The 19,518-nt window shown below is 36.1% G+C and overlaps 1 protein-coding gene across 3 annotated transcripts in view; it reads right to left on the bottom strand.

The window, feature by feature from the left end:
- Window positions 1-8,427: 8,427 nt before the first annotated feature.
- The window catches only part of zormin (spectrin and immunoglobulin domain-containing protein zormin), a 168,240-nt gene continuing 157,149 nt past the window's right edge, over window positions 8,428-19,518 (bottom strand). For all 3 annotated transcript variants that reach the window (XM_089097975.1, XM_089097974.1, XM_089097976.1), the window contains exon 17: window positions 8,428-8,606. In XM_089097975.1, the coding sequence (XP_088954101.1) occupies window positions 8,515-8,606 (92 nt within the window). In that variant the 3' untranslated portion in view covers window positions 8,428-8,514. The remainder of the gene's footprint in view (window positions 8,607-19,518) is intronic.

Below are 19,518 nucleotides of genomic sequence, written 5' to 3' on the forward strand. Positions count from 1 at the left end.
CAACTGTTTTGGAATGCCTCTATTCTGTCCGATAATTCAATGAAGAGGTTAGGATGCCAAACACGACAGGCATACTCGAGGGTTGGGCATACAAATAAAAGAAAAATCCTCGAACAATGCTATTTAGGGCATTCAAAATTTTTAAGGAGTTTAAGGAGGTAAATCCAGTATTTGCACTTGTTAAAATATCGCTAATATGGCAATTACATTTTCAGTCACTTGAGATGGTAACAATCAGTAATTTCATAGTAGTGACCGATGTTTCAGAGAGGGATTGAGCAGCAGAAAAATGGCAGAGTTTTAAGGAAATTAATAATTAAAACCGTTGACTTTAAAGGGTTGACTCTAATATTTTTAGTAACAACTTTGTCTTATATCGATTCAAAGATGTTCATTCAGCTACTTTTTAACTTTTTCAAACATGCCCCTAACACAGTTATGTCATCAAAAAATTCCAATCTATCCTAGAAACTGACACCAAGGTTGTTTATCATTGTAAAAAATAAAATTGAGCCTAGGAGGGTTCCCTGGGGCCCGTCATTATAGATTGGGAGAGGATCAGAATAAACATTCAGGTATTTGATTACTTAAATTCTATTAGAGAGGAAATATGCCATTATTCTAATTAAATAGGTGTCAACTTGAAAGTCATTGGATTTTTTTTTTTTACCAATGTGTTGTGGTAGATTAAATCAAAAAGTTTTGCAAGTCCACTACGATAATATTTAACCAGATATTGGGGTTTTCAAGTGTGTTACATATTATGTCCATGAGGTGAATAAGATAGTGGGTTGTAGATGTACAGCGCAAGTTTCTAAATTGTGTTTGTTAAACATTTGGGATTATCTTTTTTTCAACCACTCAGCTAAAAAGCGATATAAAACTTGGAAAAAATTGGAGTAAGAGTGAAGGGCCGGACAACATCGAAACCTTGCTTGGTAGCATTTTTTTTAACGGGAGTAAAAAAAGAAAGCTCTGTCCTTTGAGCAGAGCTTTTTCTGCATGCCGATGATATTGCTGTTGCAGTTGTGAGGGGAGGCCCTTTATACTTACACTCAGCCTCCCAAAAAGCTGTAGATATGCTATCAATTTGGGCAAAAAGTAATAATACGGTTTTCTCAAGCCATAGGTCAGTTAGCTTGTTTTTCCACAAAATGCATAATCTGGCTGCTTTCAAACCACTGGTGAAAATGAATCGACAAGGGATTGTAGTTGAAGAACATGCTGGCTTCCTGGGAGTTATATTTGACCAAAAAATGACATAGAAACCCCATCTGGATGAGCTGATTGGCAGTCTCAAACCAAGGCAAAACTTCATTAATGCTCTCTGCGTTGGAAGAAGAGGAGCTCCCACAGCCTTTGCTTCAACTATTTTCAAGTCAGTGGTGATATCCAAGATAGACTATGGATCATTTATATATTGATCTGCTAAGAAATGTCTCATGAAGAAACTTGTTACTACCCTCCATGCAATCTTACGAAGAGCCCTTGGTTGCCTAAAATCAACTTCTATTGCAGTTATGCACTGTGAAATGGGGTTCCAGTCTATTCACTCCAGAAGAAAATATCTCCTTGCAAGATATTTTGCAAATCAGGTGAGACTCAAGAACCACCTTATCTACAAAGGAATCATTAGCTACCATAACCCTAATGTCCGCTATAAGCCAACAGAGACGAACTCTTTCCAGAGATTCCTTTGCCTTCCTGGCATGGAAGAGTTCATGGAGAATGGCAGGCTGACTGTTAATTTGGATGATGATTTTACTAGCGCCTCCAAAGGAATTGGGGAATTTGTTATTTCTAAGATCAGCATTGGAAAAAAGGAGGGCCTTCCCCAAGCACTGACGAAAATCATATTCCTGTGAAAGTTGGCAGGAGATCAGGACTACATCCAAGTTTACACAGATGGCTCAAAGGCAGAATCAAAATGCTGCTGTGCAGTAGTTATACCTTCCCAGAGCTTGTCTCTTTCCTACCGTTTACCCCCCAACCTTAAAATTTTCTCTGCAGAGCTTTTCCAATTAAGTTTTTTCTTCAAGCCATATCAAGCCAAACAGTGATCAAACATCAGAAGTAAATTGTGTGCACTGATTCTCTATCAGCTCTGGATTACCTTTCACACCAGCAACTCCAAGCAAGAAATGTTGCCTTTGAGATTGAAAATCTCATCTCAGATGCTGATTTTGCTGACAATCTAGCCATCCTAGCAGACTCCGTGGATCAATTGATGAAAGCGCTTCCAATATTATGAGAAGAGGCCGCAATTGTGTGACTAATCATAAACTGAAACAAAACGAAAATTATGCCCATAGACCCGGTTTCTCTTGCTGTCGTTTCTCCAGTCAGTCTGGACGCAACAACTAGCAGTGAAGTTGTCCAAAAGTTTATCTACCTGCAGTAGTGGATCCAGGAATTTTTTAGGGGGGGGGCAAAATAAGTTGATCCGGTAAACTTGCACTAGGAGCAAGTTTAATTAAAGCAAACTTGCGTTAATTAAGTAAATTAAACGACTTTAGACTATGTTAGGGGGGCGCGTTCCCCCCACCCCCTAGATCCGCCACTATCTACCTGGGATCCACGATTTCTTCAAATGGCTTCCTTCTCCCCGAGCTGCAAGCAAGGCTATCCAAGGCGTATTCTGCCATCGGCAGGTTGAACCGTCACCTTTGGCGAAAACCGAATATCAGTCGTTCAACTAAACTTCGAATTTTCAACGCTCTCGTCAGTTTTGTGATGCTTTATGGATCTGAGACTCAGAAAGCATCAAGCGCAACCCTAATGGCCATCGATAGACTCCAGTCAAAGAGTCTGAGAAGGTTAGAAGGTCTACGGTGGGTCGACTTTGTGAATAACGAGACGCTGCTGCATCTCACAAAGCAGTCCTGTTTTTCTACCCATCAGCCGAGCGTACCTTACTATTATTTGAACATCTACTTCGAATACCCCCGAACTTACCTGCAAACATGATCTTCGACTTTGACCCTGTAAAAGGCCGGTTGGAAGCGACCGCACGGCCGACCAAAGAAGTGATGGTCCGACAACGTATCCGAGATCCATCCGAGATCCTAGCGATGGCAAATATCTGACCAAGTGAAGCGCAAACCCTTGCAATGGACCGAAATGGATGGAAGAGGCAGATGTCACTCTCTGTGCCGAGTAGCACCCGACAGGAGACCAAAGTCAAGTAAGTCATCAAAAGATAATGTACCTCACATCTCACATCCTTTCATCTTCTCTCTTTTGTCTTAGATGTGACCATTCAAATACAAAATCAACAATATTCTATTGTAAAATGGCCCCATCCCCCAACTGCGACGCATGTGGAGTATATGAAGACATACGTCACATCATCTTCAACTGTAGAAAATATGAAAAAGAAAGGGAAATAGTAAGGAATTGCTGGGAGAAGGCATTTAAGGCATTCACAATGTGTTCTGTTCTGGTACGTCACACGTCTCCTCCTTGGGATAGAAGACAAAGCACTAACCTTTTAGGTAGATTTGTTATAACTACTGGATTGGTTCATTCCCTATAAGATTTTTTATTATTATTATACCCATATTAATTGATCTTAGAGCTATTACATTTACTGTTTTATTTGTTTTATTATATTTATTTTATCGATTTAAATTTTTAGATTTTTGAAAGCATGTGACAGGTATAATGTAAATTTGTATTATTTATTTTAATTGTTTTGTATGTGTATTTTAATTCATGTATGACAAAGCGCAGCTGCATTATTCTGCTTCCCGTTTATCAACGCTGTCAGTTGCTGCAGGTGAATAACCCCCTACCAATATCAGGACAAGTGATACATGATCTGGTTCAGTGAATATTGACTGATGTGACACCCAAGCAAGCGCTTGATTACAGAAGGAACAAAATGATTGAGTGATACGAACGCATATGACCCATTGGTCGAACGTGTGAAACCCCAAACAACAACAACAACAACGGGAGTAATAAAACCTAATTTCCAACAATTTGGGAGGAACCTACCAGTAGAGGTAATTTAATTAAAAAGTAAGGACAAAGGTTCTGAAAGATGGTCAGCTAAGGCTTTAATTAGTACAATCGGGATGTCTAGTGGACAAGTACTGTACTTTTTAATGTCCTTAATTTTTGTCTCCACATCTAAGGGCGAAATTATGGGGAAGTTAAGAGAGCACAAATAATAAAGATTATCAAAAGAGAGGGGAGGGAGGCTGTGAACTATGGAGGAAAGATATTTGTTCAAATCATTTACTGTAACTGAGTACTCTCCTTGGAAATGAAAATCAAGATTATTATGTGTTTTCCGGCTTTTCCCACTTTTTTTCTATTCTATTATTCAATTGTTTTGGCTTAGTAGAAAACAAATCTTTGAATTTATATTTGTAATATGAGAAAGCAGATTTACGAATTTCTTTCTTTACGTGTTTACGCAGCGAGTTAGCTTAGGGTGTTTTACCATTCTAAGTAGATTCATTTTATTTCTAATTTGCTTTTTCAATTGGCTAGTAATGTACGGTTTGTAATTAAAACTTTTTTTTTCTCAAGGGAGGAATCTGTGTATTTTGTTTTGATCAGATTTTGAAAGTTAGAGACATTAACATTAATACCATTGTTTCCTTTGAAAGCTAGCCAGTTTTCATTTGTAATCCAAGATCAAAATTCAAAGAGACCATCATGGGAAATTGGGCGATAAGCGAATTCAGTAGCACACAAAGTATGATTAAAGCTGGAGAAAAGCTTCATTAATAAACAAAAATGGTAGCTTCCTCCTAAAGGGGGCAAAGGGACAGGTGGAATGTAAATAGCGTGCATATTCGTGGAAATCAAATCAAGGGTAGAATTTCCTTTGGTTGTTGGTATTTATACTATGTGTTTTAAATTGAGGGAACTATAAAGGGATTTAACTTTAGATCATTAGCATCACCTGCTAGAAAAATACTGGCGTTCGGGAATTTTTAGAGGACAAAGTCAGCACTACTATGCAGTTGCAGGTAGAATCGCTGTCTTTGTGCAGCATTTTGATTTGGAGAATAATAAAAATAGCAAAATCCAATCAAATTAAGACGGCGTTGTAAAACCTTGGGTCTTACACTTACCCAAATGATTTCATCAGAATCTGAAAGGTTCGGAGTATGAATTAATTTAGGGAAAAATGGTTACCTACGAATAATAATATTCCACCTCCCTTTTTATATAGGAGGTAGTCATGAGGACGAAGTCTTATTAGATAGGAATGGTTATTAAGTTTCTATAAGTGAAGGTTCTGCGCTCGGACCTCTGCTATGGAAATTACATCAAGTTTGTGTACTTGAGAGAGGGTCTCCAGTTCGATTAATTTTTTGAAATTAAAGCTTTCAGCGTTAGTAACGAGGGACTCCGGGAAAGTAAGACGGTTACTGAAGCGAACAGTTTTTTGTGTTTTAATTGGAAGGGAGTTTTTTTGTTTGTTAATCGGATCTAAAAGGGAGTGGGAGGAACATGGATCCGGTAGAGGGACGCCATCTTTTTCGGGATGAAGACTGAAGTTCGTTTGGGAAGCGGGATTAAAAGGGGGATTGGACCGGGCCCGAGAGAAAAGGAATACAGCAGATAATTTACGGGGATATTATTAACTTCGCAGGGAACTATAGTGGAATTGGGTTAATCTATTAAACAGCTGTTTACCTGGTAATTGCCAAGGTGGGATGATGATTCAAGTCCGTCGAGGAGTCGTTGGTTTGTGGGGCTTGTTGGCTTGTGGGTTTTTGCACACTTTTCAGCTATGCATGTCATGAACAAATGCACCCTCCACAATTAACTGAGCTGGAAAACACTCCAAGTGTGTATTAGAGACATACTAGTCTTTGTCTAGCCACAAACTTTCTTCTGATTTTTTTTTTCATACCAAGAGGTTAACAACCCGAAAGGTAAATCTCAAGGTTTCTCACAGTTAGGATGCTAGACAAGAACAATAAATCACCAAAATTTTATGGTAGCTGTGCAAGTGCTCCTGGAATTTTGGCTAGTAAACAGGATCAGTTAGTCGTTAAATCTTTTTTTGCTTTTGATAGTATTAAATAAAAAAAGAATTTTTTTAACTGAAAGTAAGGAGCAACATTAAAACTCAAATTGATGAGAAATTATTCCGTATATGAAGGGTTGCCCCCTCTCAAATACCTTGCTCTTTACGTTAAAGCTGGTAGCGTTTTTTAAAAAAAGCTTCCTGTTCTGATTAAACGGCCCCTCGATTTCAGTGGTTGTTCTTAAGAAATTGGGGAAAACACCTGAACTTTCGCGTGAAGAGTAAAATATTGAAAGGGGGGAAGGCAACCCATCATATTCTGAATAATTTCTGTTCATTTTGAGTTTTAATTTTGCTCCTTACTTTCAGTTTAAAAAAAAAACTCATTTTTCAAATAATGCCGGTAAATCTGGCTCACTCTCCATGAAGTATACAACCCCTCACGGGAAATACCAATTGTAAATTTAATCAAACGTAAAATACCCCCCCCCCCCCGCCTCTCAAAGTCTCTCCAGACAGTTTCATCTTCGCAGAAAATCCCCCCCCCTCAATAACATTTCTTGCGATCAATTTAACCTTAAAAATTCTCCTTATCATACTTTCATTCGAAAAAGACTTTAATTTCTAATCGGTTCCCAGAAATCAAAACACGCCGAAAATAGCCCCACGATAATTTCTTCAGGACATCTTCACATGCAAAATTGAGTTGGCAAACAAAATGTAAGACAATTAAAAAGGATTTCGTATAGGAATTCTGTCAAATACCCCCAGTGAAAAAATTTTCCCTGGAAAATTTACCCCTGGAAATCTTCCTCTCCAAATAAGATTATCCATATAGAAATTCATTCCCGATACAAAAGTCCCCCCCCCCCCAGCCCAAAAAGTATGTATTATTAGACGGTAAAGGCTAATAACAAATATTATACATAAACAAGGGGCAAGTTTCATAACTTACAGGCTTATCCCCACGGGTTGTGGGGGAGGGGGTCATTTTATCCCTAAAGACGTAATTATTTGATTTTTCAGATATACTGAACAAAATGGCTACCTCAAAATTTTTATCAGATAACTTTTGGGGAAAAGGGGGTGTGGGAAGGAGGCCAGTTTCCCTCCAATCTTTTTGGTCACTTAAAAAGGGGCACAAGAACTTTTAATTTTCGTTCGAAAGCATCCTCTCCCGATCTTCTAAAACCATTATTTCGACACGATAACCTCTGGGAAAAAAACCATAAAAAACAAATAAACACACATCCGTGATCTTTCTTTAAGCAAAAATAGCAAAATTCCACATTTTTATATATAGTAGTTTGAAACTCCCATTGAAAGGTTCTATATATATATATATATATATATATATATATATATATATATATATATATATATATATATATATATATATATATATATATATATATATATATATATATATATATATATATATATATATATATATAGATATATATAGAATAGAAGGCGTAACTACAGCGTTGAATATTTTAGCAAGAGTCGATTTATTAACACCATTTCTCAAGCTTACTGCTTTTCAATAACATTTTGTAAGAGACCGAGACACATTATCTTTAATAAGCTCGACAGTCGATTTAGTTGTAGGACTTAGATACCGCAAACGATCTGATTCATAAATAACGATACCTTCAATATCTAGCTAAGTAGAAAAACTATACTTTGCAGGCCTGTTAAATATACATAACTCTGATTTCGATACATTTACAGCAAGGCCAATAAACTTATTGGCCTTTGGTTGAAGAGACACATTTGGGATCCGAAGTCCACGTCACTAAGTGATCCTTGAAATTTTATTGAGTGGCAATTATAAAGTTTGTATCCTAATATTTTTAGGGAAGCCATATTTTTAGGGAAGCCATATTTTTAGGGAAGCATATTTTTAGGGAAGCCATGGGAGCCATGCTCCTATATGCAAATTATTCCTTACCTGTGGTTTTGAGTCTGATCAAAGTTATGTGAGTAGGATCAAAGCAAACTTTGTTTTCACTATTAAAACTTCGAAAGAGACAAGGTTTTGACAAAGAAAGAAAAAAAGTGAAGACTGATGATCTAAGCCTTGGCAGAAAATCACAACCTTACACTTAGAGCTTCCAAGTTTTACACTATTTTTCCATTTTAGTTCATATAGGGGAGTTTGGCGTTAATTCTAAAAAATTATGGGGTGGGGTGGAAAAATGATTTTTTTTTTTGTAAATCTAGGGGGTGGGGCAATTTTGCTATTTTTCAATTTTTTTTTTAATGAAAACACAAACAAGGTGTTTATTAAAATCTAAGGGGGAAGCAGGGCAGAGGGAGGGGTGAAATTAAAAAGACGGATGCCAATCCCCCACAAATTGATACTGCTTAGAGCATGACTCCACTATAAGACATAATTTAGTACGACTTGCAATTATATAACAACTGAGGAATGCAGAACTACTTTAATATGCAGAATGAACATAATAAAACATGAAGGAAAAAGATGACTAGAAATATTAATGGCAGTTGCAAGACTAGAGTTTATCACCATGCACACACAATATAGCAGTGGTTGAAACCGAACCATGTGGATTTGAAACTGTACAAGTGTAGCTTCCTGTGTCCTCTGAAAAAGAAATTGAATATTTAATACTGAATCAAGTTTAACAATAATTTAATTAAGTTAAATATAGATATAATAAATTAAATCGAATTATATTGTTTAATAAAATAATATTAAATTTAATATTAATTAAATATTAGCTGTAACATAAGCAACATATTGAAAAATAATTGAAAACTGCAAAAGTAGTTCACTGCAAGTTACAAACGAAATAATTCAGTATTAATAGCTTTGTTAAAGAGATTAAAAAAAAAAAAGTTTTTTTAACTGAAAGGAAGGAGCAACATTAAAACTTAAGACGAAGAGAAATTATTCCGTATATGAAAGGGGCTGTCCCCTCCTTAACGCCTTGCTCTTTACGCTAACGTTTTTTATTGTTTTGAAAAATAGAATGGTGAAAAAGAGTCTAACTTTAGCGTAAAGATAGGCGTTGAGGAGGGAACAGCCTCTTTCATATACGGAATAATTTCTGTTCGTTTTAAGCTTTAATGTCGCTCCTTACTTTCAGATCAAAAAAATTGTTTTTTTAATTTAATTTCTGAACTTCTTTGAATTAATGCAGGTTTTGATTTTGGCTCACCGTGCATGAATAATTAAAACGAAATTTACATATTAATCTCACTTTTTTTTGGTTAAATGGCTTTCTCGAAAGTTATTTAATTCTATTTATGAACGTTTTTACTATAAATTAATTAAAAAAAACTGTCCGAAAAATAAATTTTTGAAAGAAATTTAAAGGCCATTCTAAACATAACATAAGCGGACTCAAAAGCCTTTTAAAACTCAAACTCAAAACGGCCAAAAACTATTGTTAAAGAATAACTAAAACCTCAAACGAACAGAAATTAAATAAACAATCATAGCATAATATATACAACAAGTAATAATATAAATGAATAAATAGATCATAAAACGAGTAATGCTTAGATTGAATATGAAAATCATGCTTAAAACGAAAACAAATATTTTGCTATTAAAATATAAATGAAACTTAAAACGAACAGAAATTGAATAAACAATCAATGCGAACAAACATACAATATATATTAATGTAAATGAATAAATAAATCTTCAAACCAGTGAAACTTAAATTGAATATGTAAATCAAGTTTGAATCGAATAAAAATAACTACAAACAAGAGTTTGGGTATCGTCTCAGTGCAGAAGCCTAAAACCTACTACGTAATTGGCGCTTTACTGAAAACAGTTCTTTGAAATATTTTCACTTTTGTAAATTAAGAAATCAAAAATTAATTAAGATTTTAGGGAATAAATATCACCATATGTATATTAAATTGACAATGCACATTTTTTTTTTCAGTAAACTCATTTGAATTTTTTTCAGTAAAGTACAAATTATATTCTGGCTTTTAGAAAGCATAGGGGTTTTGAACCCTAATCACATTAATTTATGCTCGTTTTGAGTTTGACTCTAATATTTATTTTAATTTTTGTTCGTCTTGGGTTTCATTTATTTATTGATACTGATTTGGGGTAGTTGTATGCTTGGTAGATTGTATGATAGTCCAGACGCCAGGTGTTGAAAATGTGAACCATACCATGACGGAATAGGGCTGCTACGAGAATTAGCCTACCCTCCACCCCCTAAATTGACCATGCGGATTCAAAAATACCAATGGCACTTGCTTGCGAGTGGTGGAACACTCCGAAAGTTGTCATTTTATTATATTTTGGTGTTTCATGGAAGAAAATGCATGTTCCACAAAGTTTGAGGTGCAGTTTTCCGCTCAAATAGAAATGCCTAGAAGCCATAGAATGTTTTCATAACAAACTAACACGATTAGTTACAAAAAATGGCAGGGTTAAAAAAAATGGCAAAACTATATGAGTCTTGAACAGTCTTGAAAAGTATAAACAAAATCAAATTGAATATTAGATATATAATGATATTAATTGTTGACAGATCCATCCGTTCAAGATTTTTTTTTCACTGTAATTTTTATTTTCATTTTCAATGCTGTAAGAACTGGAGAATAATAAAATTGTAATACATGAGTAATTCTTTTTCAGTGAAGCACCAATGACGCAGAAGGCTTTAGGTTTTTACAGTTAAAGAAGGGGGCAGTATCCAAATTTTGCTTGTAGTGAAACTATGTTTGTCTTGACCATTCTTGAAAAGAACTAATAAATTAAACTGAATATTTGATGCATAATGATATTAATTGCTAAAAGCTCATCAGTTAAAAATTTTACTGAAATTTTAATATTTATTTTCCATATTAAGTACAAAAGAAAACATTTGTAATATAATTCGTTTTCAGTAAAGCGCCAATGACGCAGTATGTTTTAGGCTTCTGCAGTGAGACGATACCCAAACTCTTGTTTGTAGTTATTTTTATTCGATTCAAACCTGATTTGCATATTCAATTTAAGTTTCACTCGTTTTAAGATTTATTTATTCATTTACATTAATATATATTGTATGTTTGTTCGCATTGATTGTTTCTTTAATTTCTGTTCGTTTTAAGTTTCATTTATACTTTTATAGAAAAATATTTGTTTTCGTTTTAAGCTTGATTTTCATATTCAATCTAAGCATTACTCGCTTTAAGATCTATTTATTCATTTATATTATTACTTGTTGTATGTTTTTTGCTATGATTGTTAATTTAATTTCTGTTCGTCTTGGGTTTTATTCATTCTTTAATAGTCATTTTTGGTCGTTTTGAGTTTGAATTTTAACAGGTATTTGTATCCGCTGAGCTTAAGTTTTAAATGGCCTTTTTTCTTTGAAAAACTTGTTTTTCGGAGTTTTTTTTTTAAATTAATTTTTGTTCGTTTTTGATTGCTAAAAGTTTCAAGTTTTTATGGCATGGGGGGGGCTTGCGGTCCGATTATTCTTGAATTTATAAAAAGGATCTAAAACTTTTAATTTATAAATTGAAGGAGTTTTTTTTCAAAGTCTATACGATTACCTCTTTGATAAAAACCTTAAATATGAACAATAGACAGCTTGCATAACTTGTGGACAACGATTGACAACATTTAATGGATCGGAAAAATAGCTCAAATAAGGGGGCTTAGACCATTTCACTTGCTGACACAAAGGGATCAGGACTGTTTGGAATTGACCTTAATAGGAATTTGTGTGCTAAAGCAATTTTGCATCTATCACAGAGTATGTATTTTAACCTTATAATTGGATAATTATAATTGATTTCCTATGTGTTCTTCCCATACGAAACCCCTTCCCATAAGTTATAAACCCGCCTTAATAAGTTATGCCCCAGGGCATAACTTACAACGCCTACCCCTGGGCCCTGGTGGGCTGTGTCGACACCAGAGTTTTTTGTTATCAGAACTTTGAACTATTTCAACAAACTGTTTATCTCAAAATTTTTATCTGATGCATTTAGGGCGTGGAGGAGGGAGAGGGGCTAGTTGCCCTTCAATCTCTTTTGACTTTCAAAAAGTGAACACAAGAACTTACAATTTCCAATCAAATGAGCCCTCTCTAAAGTTTATACGAGCATCCCTTCCATAAGAAATAATATGAAGGATTCGGAGAATCCTTAAATTACAACCCTTGCCCTGAGGGCTTTGGGGGAGTTGTAATCCTCAAAGACCTAATTTCCAGAACTTAAAACTGTTTAATAAAATGACTGTCTTAAAATTTTGATTGGATGTCTTGGGGAAAAGGTGGGCGTGAGAGGGGAGTTAGTTGCCCTCAAATCACTTTCGACTATTACAAAGGGCACTAGTCCTCGAAATTTCTAATCGAATGAGCCTTTTTTGAAGTTTCTACGACACCGCCTTCTATAAAAACCTTATAGGCCCCCAGGGAATAACTTGCAACTGGTGCACGGTGGGTTTTGGGTGAGTGTCCTCCTCAAAAACATATTTTCTATCTGGACATCAACTACGCTGAACAAAATAGCTATCTCAAATTTTTGATTGGTTGTTTTTGGGGCAATGATGGGCGTGGGGGGGGGTTAGTTGCCCTCCAATTATTTTCAACTATTAAAAAGGGCACTATCCCTTTGAATTTCCAATTGAATGTGCTTGATTTGAAGTTTCTACGACAACGCCTTCTATAAAAACCTTATAGGCCCCCAGGGCATAACTTAAAACTCTTGCCCTGAGGGTTGTGGGGGAGTTTCCTCCTCAAAAACATATTTTCTATCTCGAAATTAACTACGCTGAAGAAAATGGCTATCTCAAAATTTTGATTGGATGTGTTTGGGGTAATGATGGGTGTGGGGGGGGGGCTAGTTGCCCACCAATAACTTTAGACTATTAAAAAGGGCAATAACACTTTGAAATTCCAATCGAATGAGCCTTTTTTGAAGTTTCTACGACAACGCCTTCTATAAAAACCTTATATGCCCCCAGGGCACAACTTAAAACCCTTGCATTGAGGGTTGTGGGGGAGTATCCTCCTCAAAAATATATTTTCTATCTGGAAATCAATTACGCTCAACATAATGGCTATCTAAAAATTTTGATTGGAGGTGTTTGGGGAAATGAGCGGCGTGGGGGGGGGCTAGTTGCCCTCCAATCATTTTCGACTATTAAAAGGGCACTAGAACTCTCGATTTCCAATCGAATGAGCCCCCTTTGAAGCTTCTACGACGACCCCTTCCATATGAAGTGCCTCTGGGAAAAAAATTAAATAAATAATAAAACATTGGAGCCGTATGGCCTTTACTATAGGCAACGCTACAGCGTTGCCTCTGATAGATATACGTAACTTACGAATTAACTTACGTAACAAACTTCTGTATTCGTATATTTTTAATACGTACATAAGGGGGTTTGCTCCCTAGTCCATTCCTCGCTCTTTACGCTAAAATTCAAATTTTGTTTCAGTTCTTTAAAAATGACCCCTTAATCACAAAGGCCGTTAATTAGAATAAATAGCTCTTATGAAAGTACTAAAAAATCTTTAGAGTAAAGAGCGAGGTATTGACTAGGGGGCGAACTTAATCATATACGTAATAAATTTTGTTCGTTTTTGGTTTTGATGTTGCTCCTTACTTTCAGTTGAATAACTTGCATTTTTTATTTAATTTCTGATCGTTTTTCTAAATAATGCTGAGAAATCCGGCGCCCCCTTCATAGCAATATCCCTTCCCTCACGAAAAGATCCTCCTATGTAACCCCTGACCCACCCCCTCCCCACCCCGACAATAAAACCCCCTGAAAACCTCTGTATAATTCCCAATAGCCAATATATGTAAACATTGGGTAAAGTTCATTACTTGCAGCCCGTCCCTGGGGACTGTGGGGGATTAAGTCATCCTCAAAGACAAAATTTGTCATATTTTCGACCATGCTGAACAAAATGGCTATCTCAAAATTTTAATTGGGAGACTTTGGGGGGAAAATGAGCGTGGGAGGGGGCCTAGTTGCCCTCCATGTTTGGTCACTTAAAAGGGGCACTAGAACTTTTAATTTCCGTTTAAATGAGCGCGATATTCTAGGACCACTGGGTCAATACGATCACCCCTGGGAAAAAAAACAACAGAAAAACAAAAAACAAATAAACACGCATCCGTGATCTTTCTTCTGGCAAAAAATACAAAATTCCACATTTTTGCAGATAGCAGTTTGAAACCTCTACAGTAGAGTTTTCTGATATGCTGAATCTGATGGTGTTATTTTCATTAAGGTTCTATAGCTTATAGGGGGTGTTCCCGCCTTTTATCGAAAATCAGGCAAATTTTCTCAGGCGCATAACTTTTGATGGGTAGGATTAATTTTGATGAAATTTATATATTTGAAATCAGCATAAATACCTGATTCTTTTGTTATATCTATTGGTATCAAAATTCCATTTTTTAGAGTTTCGGTTACTATTAAGCCGGGTCGCTCCTTACTTACAGTTCATTACCACGAACTGTATGAAAATGAGAGACCACCGTCCTAAATTTCCATGATAAAAAGTGTGCGTCAGTTTTATTGGTCCATCTTTGTGAGATAAGTTTGAAAACCAATCAAATTATTCTTTAAGTGTATGTCAGAAAAGGAAGGGAAACAACCCCACTTTCTTTAACCTTGGTGTGGTTACTCATTGGTACTTTTTTAAACTTTGAGCCCGTAAAAAAAAAAAAAAAAAAAAAAAAAAAAAAAAAAAAATGTATATCAACCTGCTTGGTTCTTGTTTATGAAATTTTAAGACAATAGAAAACTAATTTTTTCAGATAGAACATTTCTTACAAGTAAACTATTTATTTATCTCTGGCTCTAATCTACACACTAACTAAAAGTCGATGATAATTTGATAATGTTTAGTCAAGAGTGTGTGGAAAACTCAAGAGAATACGTTCTAAGACTACACTGGCTATACATAACGTTTGATAAAAAAAAAAAAACATTAATGTGACTGCGAATTATTTTTATTGTGTTTGCAGAGTTCCATGCTCCTGTGGGAAGTTTTACGTTGCCAGAACCCGTCAACAGTTTGGAGAAAGACTACACGAACACAAGCTTTTAACAAAAATTCTCTAAAAAGTAAAAGCTATGAATTTGACTCTGCTTTGATCCTTTTTCCTTTTGAACACTCCAATTATTTTTTTTTTTTTTTTTTTTGACGAGGTAACCTTAGTTTTCAAAGTAAATAGTTTATCACGGTCTTTTAGGGAGGCAATTATAATAAATAAATAAAAAATACAAAGACTTTGCTTTAAATTGAGACACTGGAGATATTTCTCTAAACATAATTTACCATACTTTAACACAAAGAAAACAAAATATTATTCCTACTCATTTTAAACCAAGACTAATTGACCGTTGCTGCCTTAGCCGCTAAGGACAGAATTCTTTTTCAATCAAGTTTTTGGTCTTTAATTTTTTATGGATTTTTTTTTTTAGTATTCGCTTTGTCCTGTTAGAATCCAATTCAAAAGGTAAGTGTTTTTTTTCCTTTGTATGAGTGTCTGTGTGCGCATGTGTGTTTGTGTGTGTGTGTATGTGTGTGCGTGTATGTTGAGCAGTGAGGAAGGCTTGGCGGAGGTCCTTTCCAAAACATATGCTTTGCTTCTTCCATTCACTTTTTCTATTTTTTCCATTTTTTCTCTTCAATCAAACTAGTTTCTTGGTTTGTGAATTACTTTTATTTATTTATTTATTTATCAAAACTTAATAGATGTAAAAACTCAAGATGTCAGACCTGCAAGTTGTCTAAGTCTAACGTTAGTTACGTGCATATAACGTTAGTAGCGTTATTAAGCACGTAACGTTATTATAGCGTATTATGCACTAGGTATGCCCGAGCTATAAAATAGACACATCTTTCGATAAAAAGGCCAAGCTTTATGAATGACATGGGGTTTTTCTTGATTTGGGTGCCACACTTTTATTTCAGAAGCGCGAAATAAAAATGTAAGAAATTTGTTTAACAAGTTTGCATCAACACCAATTTGTTTTCAAATCTTCTCTACTAATGTTACGTCTTCCTGACTATTGTCAGATTCCAAATACAGATAATAGAAAATTGCTGTTCTAAGCTTCCATTTTTTCTGGTTTCAAAAATCTTGTCTTAAATCTTGATTCTGATTAGTCAATCAGGAATTTTACGCTTGAATGTTGAACAATGTTCAACTTGATATTTTTTTTACAAATATCATACATAATTGGTGCTGTAGTCATGCGTACTTTTGATTTTATCAATAAATTTAACTGTAATGTGGCTTGGGAAGTAGGCTACATCTGATGGTAAAACAAAATTATATTCATGAATGATATGAGTCTACTTTTTATTTTAACGTCACACTTGTATTACAGAAGCAGAGAATTAAAAAACTTGTATCTGTACTATGTGTTCCCAGCTATTGCGTACTAAGGCTGTATCTTAGTATAGGGGCGTAATTCGCTTTGGGGCATGGGGGCAACTGCCCTCGCCAGAGCTCAGTTTGCCCTCCAACCCAGCTGGAATTTAGTTTCTTCAAAAATCTCATCAAAACTAAGATAAGCCTCCATGATTCAAGCAAATCTTTAGTGTATTTTGCCTTTATGGTACTATATCGCTCATTTTTCAGTTTTCCCTGTCATTTTCACTTGACTTTGGAAAATTGGCCCCAACGTTGCCCCTACCCCAGGATTTCGACGAAATTACACAACTGTCCTTGTAACTTCTGCCAGATTCCTCTTACGGATACAAAACTGCTCTTATAAGTTTCCATCTTTCGTAGTTTAGAAGCTGGTTTCTGATTGGTGAATTTTATGTTTTATGCTTGCAATTTGAACGTTGTTCAATGCGGCAAATTATGAACGGAATACGTAATTAGCATTGTGTCTATTTTTTATTTTAACGTCACACTTGTATTACAGAAGCAGAGAATTAAAAAACTTGTATCTGCACTATGTGTTCCCAGCTATTGCGTACTAAGGCTGTGTCTTTGTATAGGGGCGTAATTCGCTTTGGGGTGTGGGGGCAACTGCCTTCGCCAGAGCTCCGTTTGCCCTCCAGCCCAGCTGGAATTTAGTTTCTTCAAAAATCTCATCAAAACTAAGATACTACTACTACTACTACTAACAACTCATCGCAGCACGAAGCCGCCTGAGGCCAACACAGCTACGCACGCTCCTCCTCCACCCCAATCTATTCAAAGCCTCCCTTTTTACACCTGCACACGAAGTTCCCATGTCCTTTAAATCTTTCTTTATGAAGTCCTCTCACCCCAGTCGGGGACGACCTGCTTTCCCTTTAGCCCTAGATGGTTGGCCGAAAAGAACAATCTTCGGCAATCTGTCATCCTTCATCCACACAACATGCCCTAACCACCTCAACCTTTCTTTCATTATAGACCTAGAAAGCGGTATTGAACCACATTTTTCGTATAGCCTATTGTTTGAAATACGGTCAGTCAGCCGGGTACCCAGAACAATCCTTAAGCAAATTCTCTGGAAAACATCTAGCAAATCTTCATCCGCTTTTCGGAGCGTCCATGCTTCAGAGCCATATTTGACCAGTATCATCACTGTAGCTTCTAATATTCTAATCTTGGTTTGCAGACTTATCTTCCTATTCTTTCAGACTTTTTTTATTTTTGAAAAAACAACCTGAGCCTTGGTTATTCAATTTTTAACATCTTCACTGCTCCCACCATCTTTACTAATAATACTACCAAGGTAAGTGAAGCTGCCCACCTGATCAATCTTTTCATTACCGAACGTCACCTTTTCATCTTCACTTATTCCTAGCCTTAGTGACTTAGTCTTCCTAACATTAATTTTCAAACCAATACTAGCACACTGAACTCTCAAAACCTCTAAAACTTCATTCATTTTGCTCACAATTTAATCTAGGATGCTTAAATCATCAGCATAATCCAAGTCTATGAGACTTTTTCCTCCCCATTTGATTCCTTGGTCTCCCATTGCCTTTCCTGCGCTTCTTAAGACAAAGTCGATCAAAATAATCCATATAAAGGGGGATAGAACACAATCCTGCTTAACTCCTGATTTAATACAAAACCAGCTGCTAACCGTACTTCCTACCTTAACCGCAGCAGTGTTATTCTCGTACATAGCACTAATCACTTTAGAAGCCTCCATGATTCAAGCAAATCTTTAGTATATTTTGCCTTTATGGTACTATATCGCTCATTTTTCAGTTTTCCCTGTCATTTTCACTTGACTTTGGAAAATTGGCCCCAACGTTGCCCCTACCCCAGGATTTCGACGAAATTACACAACTGTCCTTGTAACTTCTGCCAGATTCCTCTTACGGATACAAAACTGCTCTTATAAGTTTCCATCTTTCGTAGTTTAGAAGCTGGTTTCTGATTGGTGAATTTTATGTTTTATGCTTGCAATTTGAACGTTGTTCAATGCGGCAAATTATGAACGGAATACGTAATTAGCATTGTGTCTATTTTTTATTTTAACGTCACACTTGTATTACAGAAGCAGAGAATTAAAAAACTTGTATCTGCACTATGTGTTCCCAGCTATTGCGTACTAAGGCTGTGTCTTTGTATAGGGGCGTAATTCGCTTTGGGGTGTGGGGGCAACTGCCTTCGCCAGAGCTCCGTTTGCCCTCCAGCCCAGCTGGAATTTAGTTTCTTCAAAAATCTCATCAAAACTAAGATACTACTACTACTACTACTAACAACTCATCGCAGCACCAAGCCCCCTGAGGCCAACACAGCTACGCCCGCTCCTCCTCCACCCCACTCGATTCAAGGCCTCTCTTTTTACACCTGCACACGAAGTTCCCATTTCCTTTAAATCTTTCTTTATGACGTCGTCCCACCCCAGAAGGGGACGACCTGCTTTCCGTTTAGCCCTAGATGGTTGGCCGAAAAGAACAAGCTTCGGCAATCTGTCATCCTTCATCCGCACAACATGCCCTGACCACCTCAACCTTTCTTTCATTATAGACCTAGAAAGCGGTATTGAACCACATTTTTCGTATAGCCTATTGTTTGAAATACGGTCAGTCAGCCGGGTACCCAGAACAATCCTTAAGCAATTTCTCTGGAAAACATCTAGCAAATCTTCATCCTCTTTTCGGAACATCCATGCTTCAGAGCTATATTTGACCACTGTCATCAGTGCAGCTTATAATATTCTAAACGTTGTTAGCAGACTTATCTTCCTGTTCTTCCATACTTTTTTTATCTTTAAAAAAACACCCTGAGCCTTTGCTATTCGATTTTTATCATCTTCACTGATCCCACCATCTTTACTAATAATACTACCAAGGTAAGTGAAGCTGCCCACCTGATCAATCTTTTCATTACCCAACGTCACCTTTTCATCTTCACTTATTCCTAGCCTTAGTGACTTAGTCTTCCTAACATTAATTTTCAAACCAATACTAGCACCCTGAACTCGCAAAACCTCTAAAACTTCATTCATTTTGCTCACACTTTCATCTAGGATGCTTAAATCATCAGCATAATCCAAGTCCAGGAGACTTTTTCTCTCCCCATTTGAATCCGTGGTC

This window comes from Artemia sp. Qi Xiang Cuo, chromosome 12, assembly GCF_049724085.1.
Source record: "Artemia sp. Qi Xiang Cuo chromosome 12, ASM4972408v1, whole genome shotgun sequence".
Taxonomy (NCBI): domain Eukaryota; kingdom Metazoa; phylum Arthropoda; class Branchiopoda; order Anostraca; family Artemiidae; genus Artemia; species Artemia sp. Qi Xiang Cuo.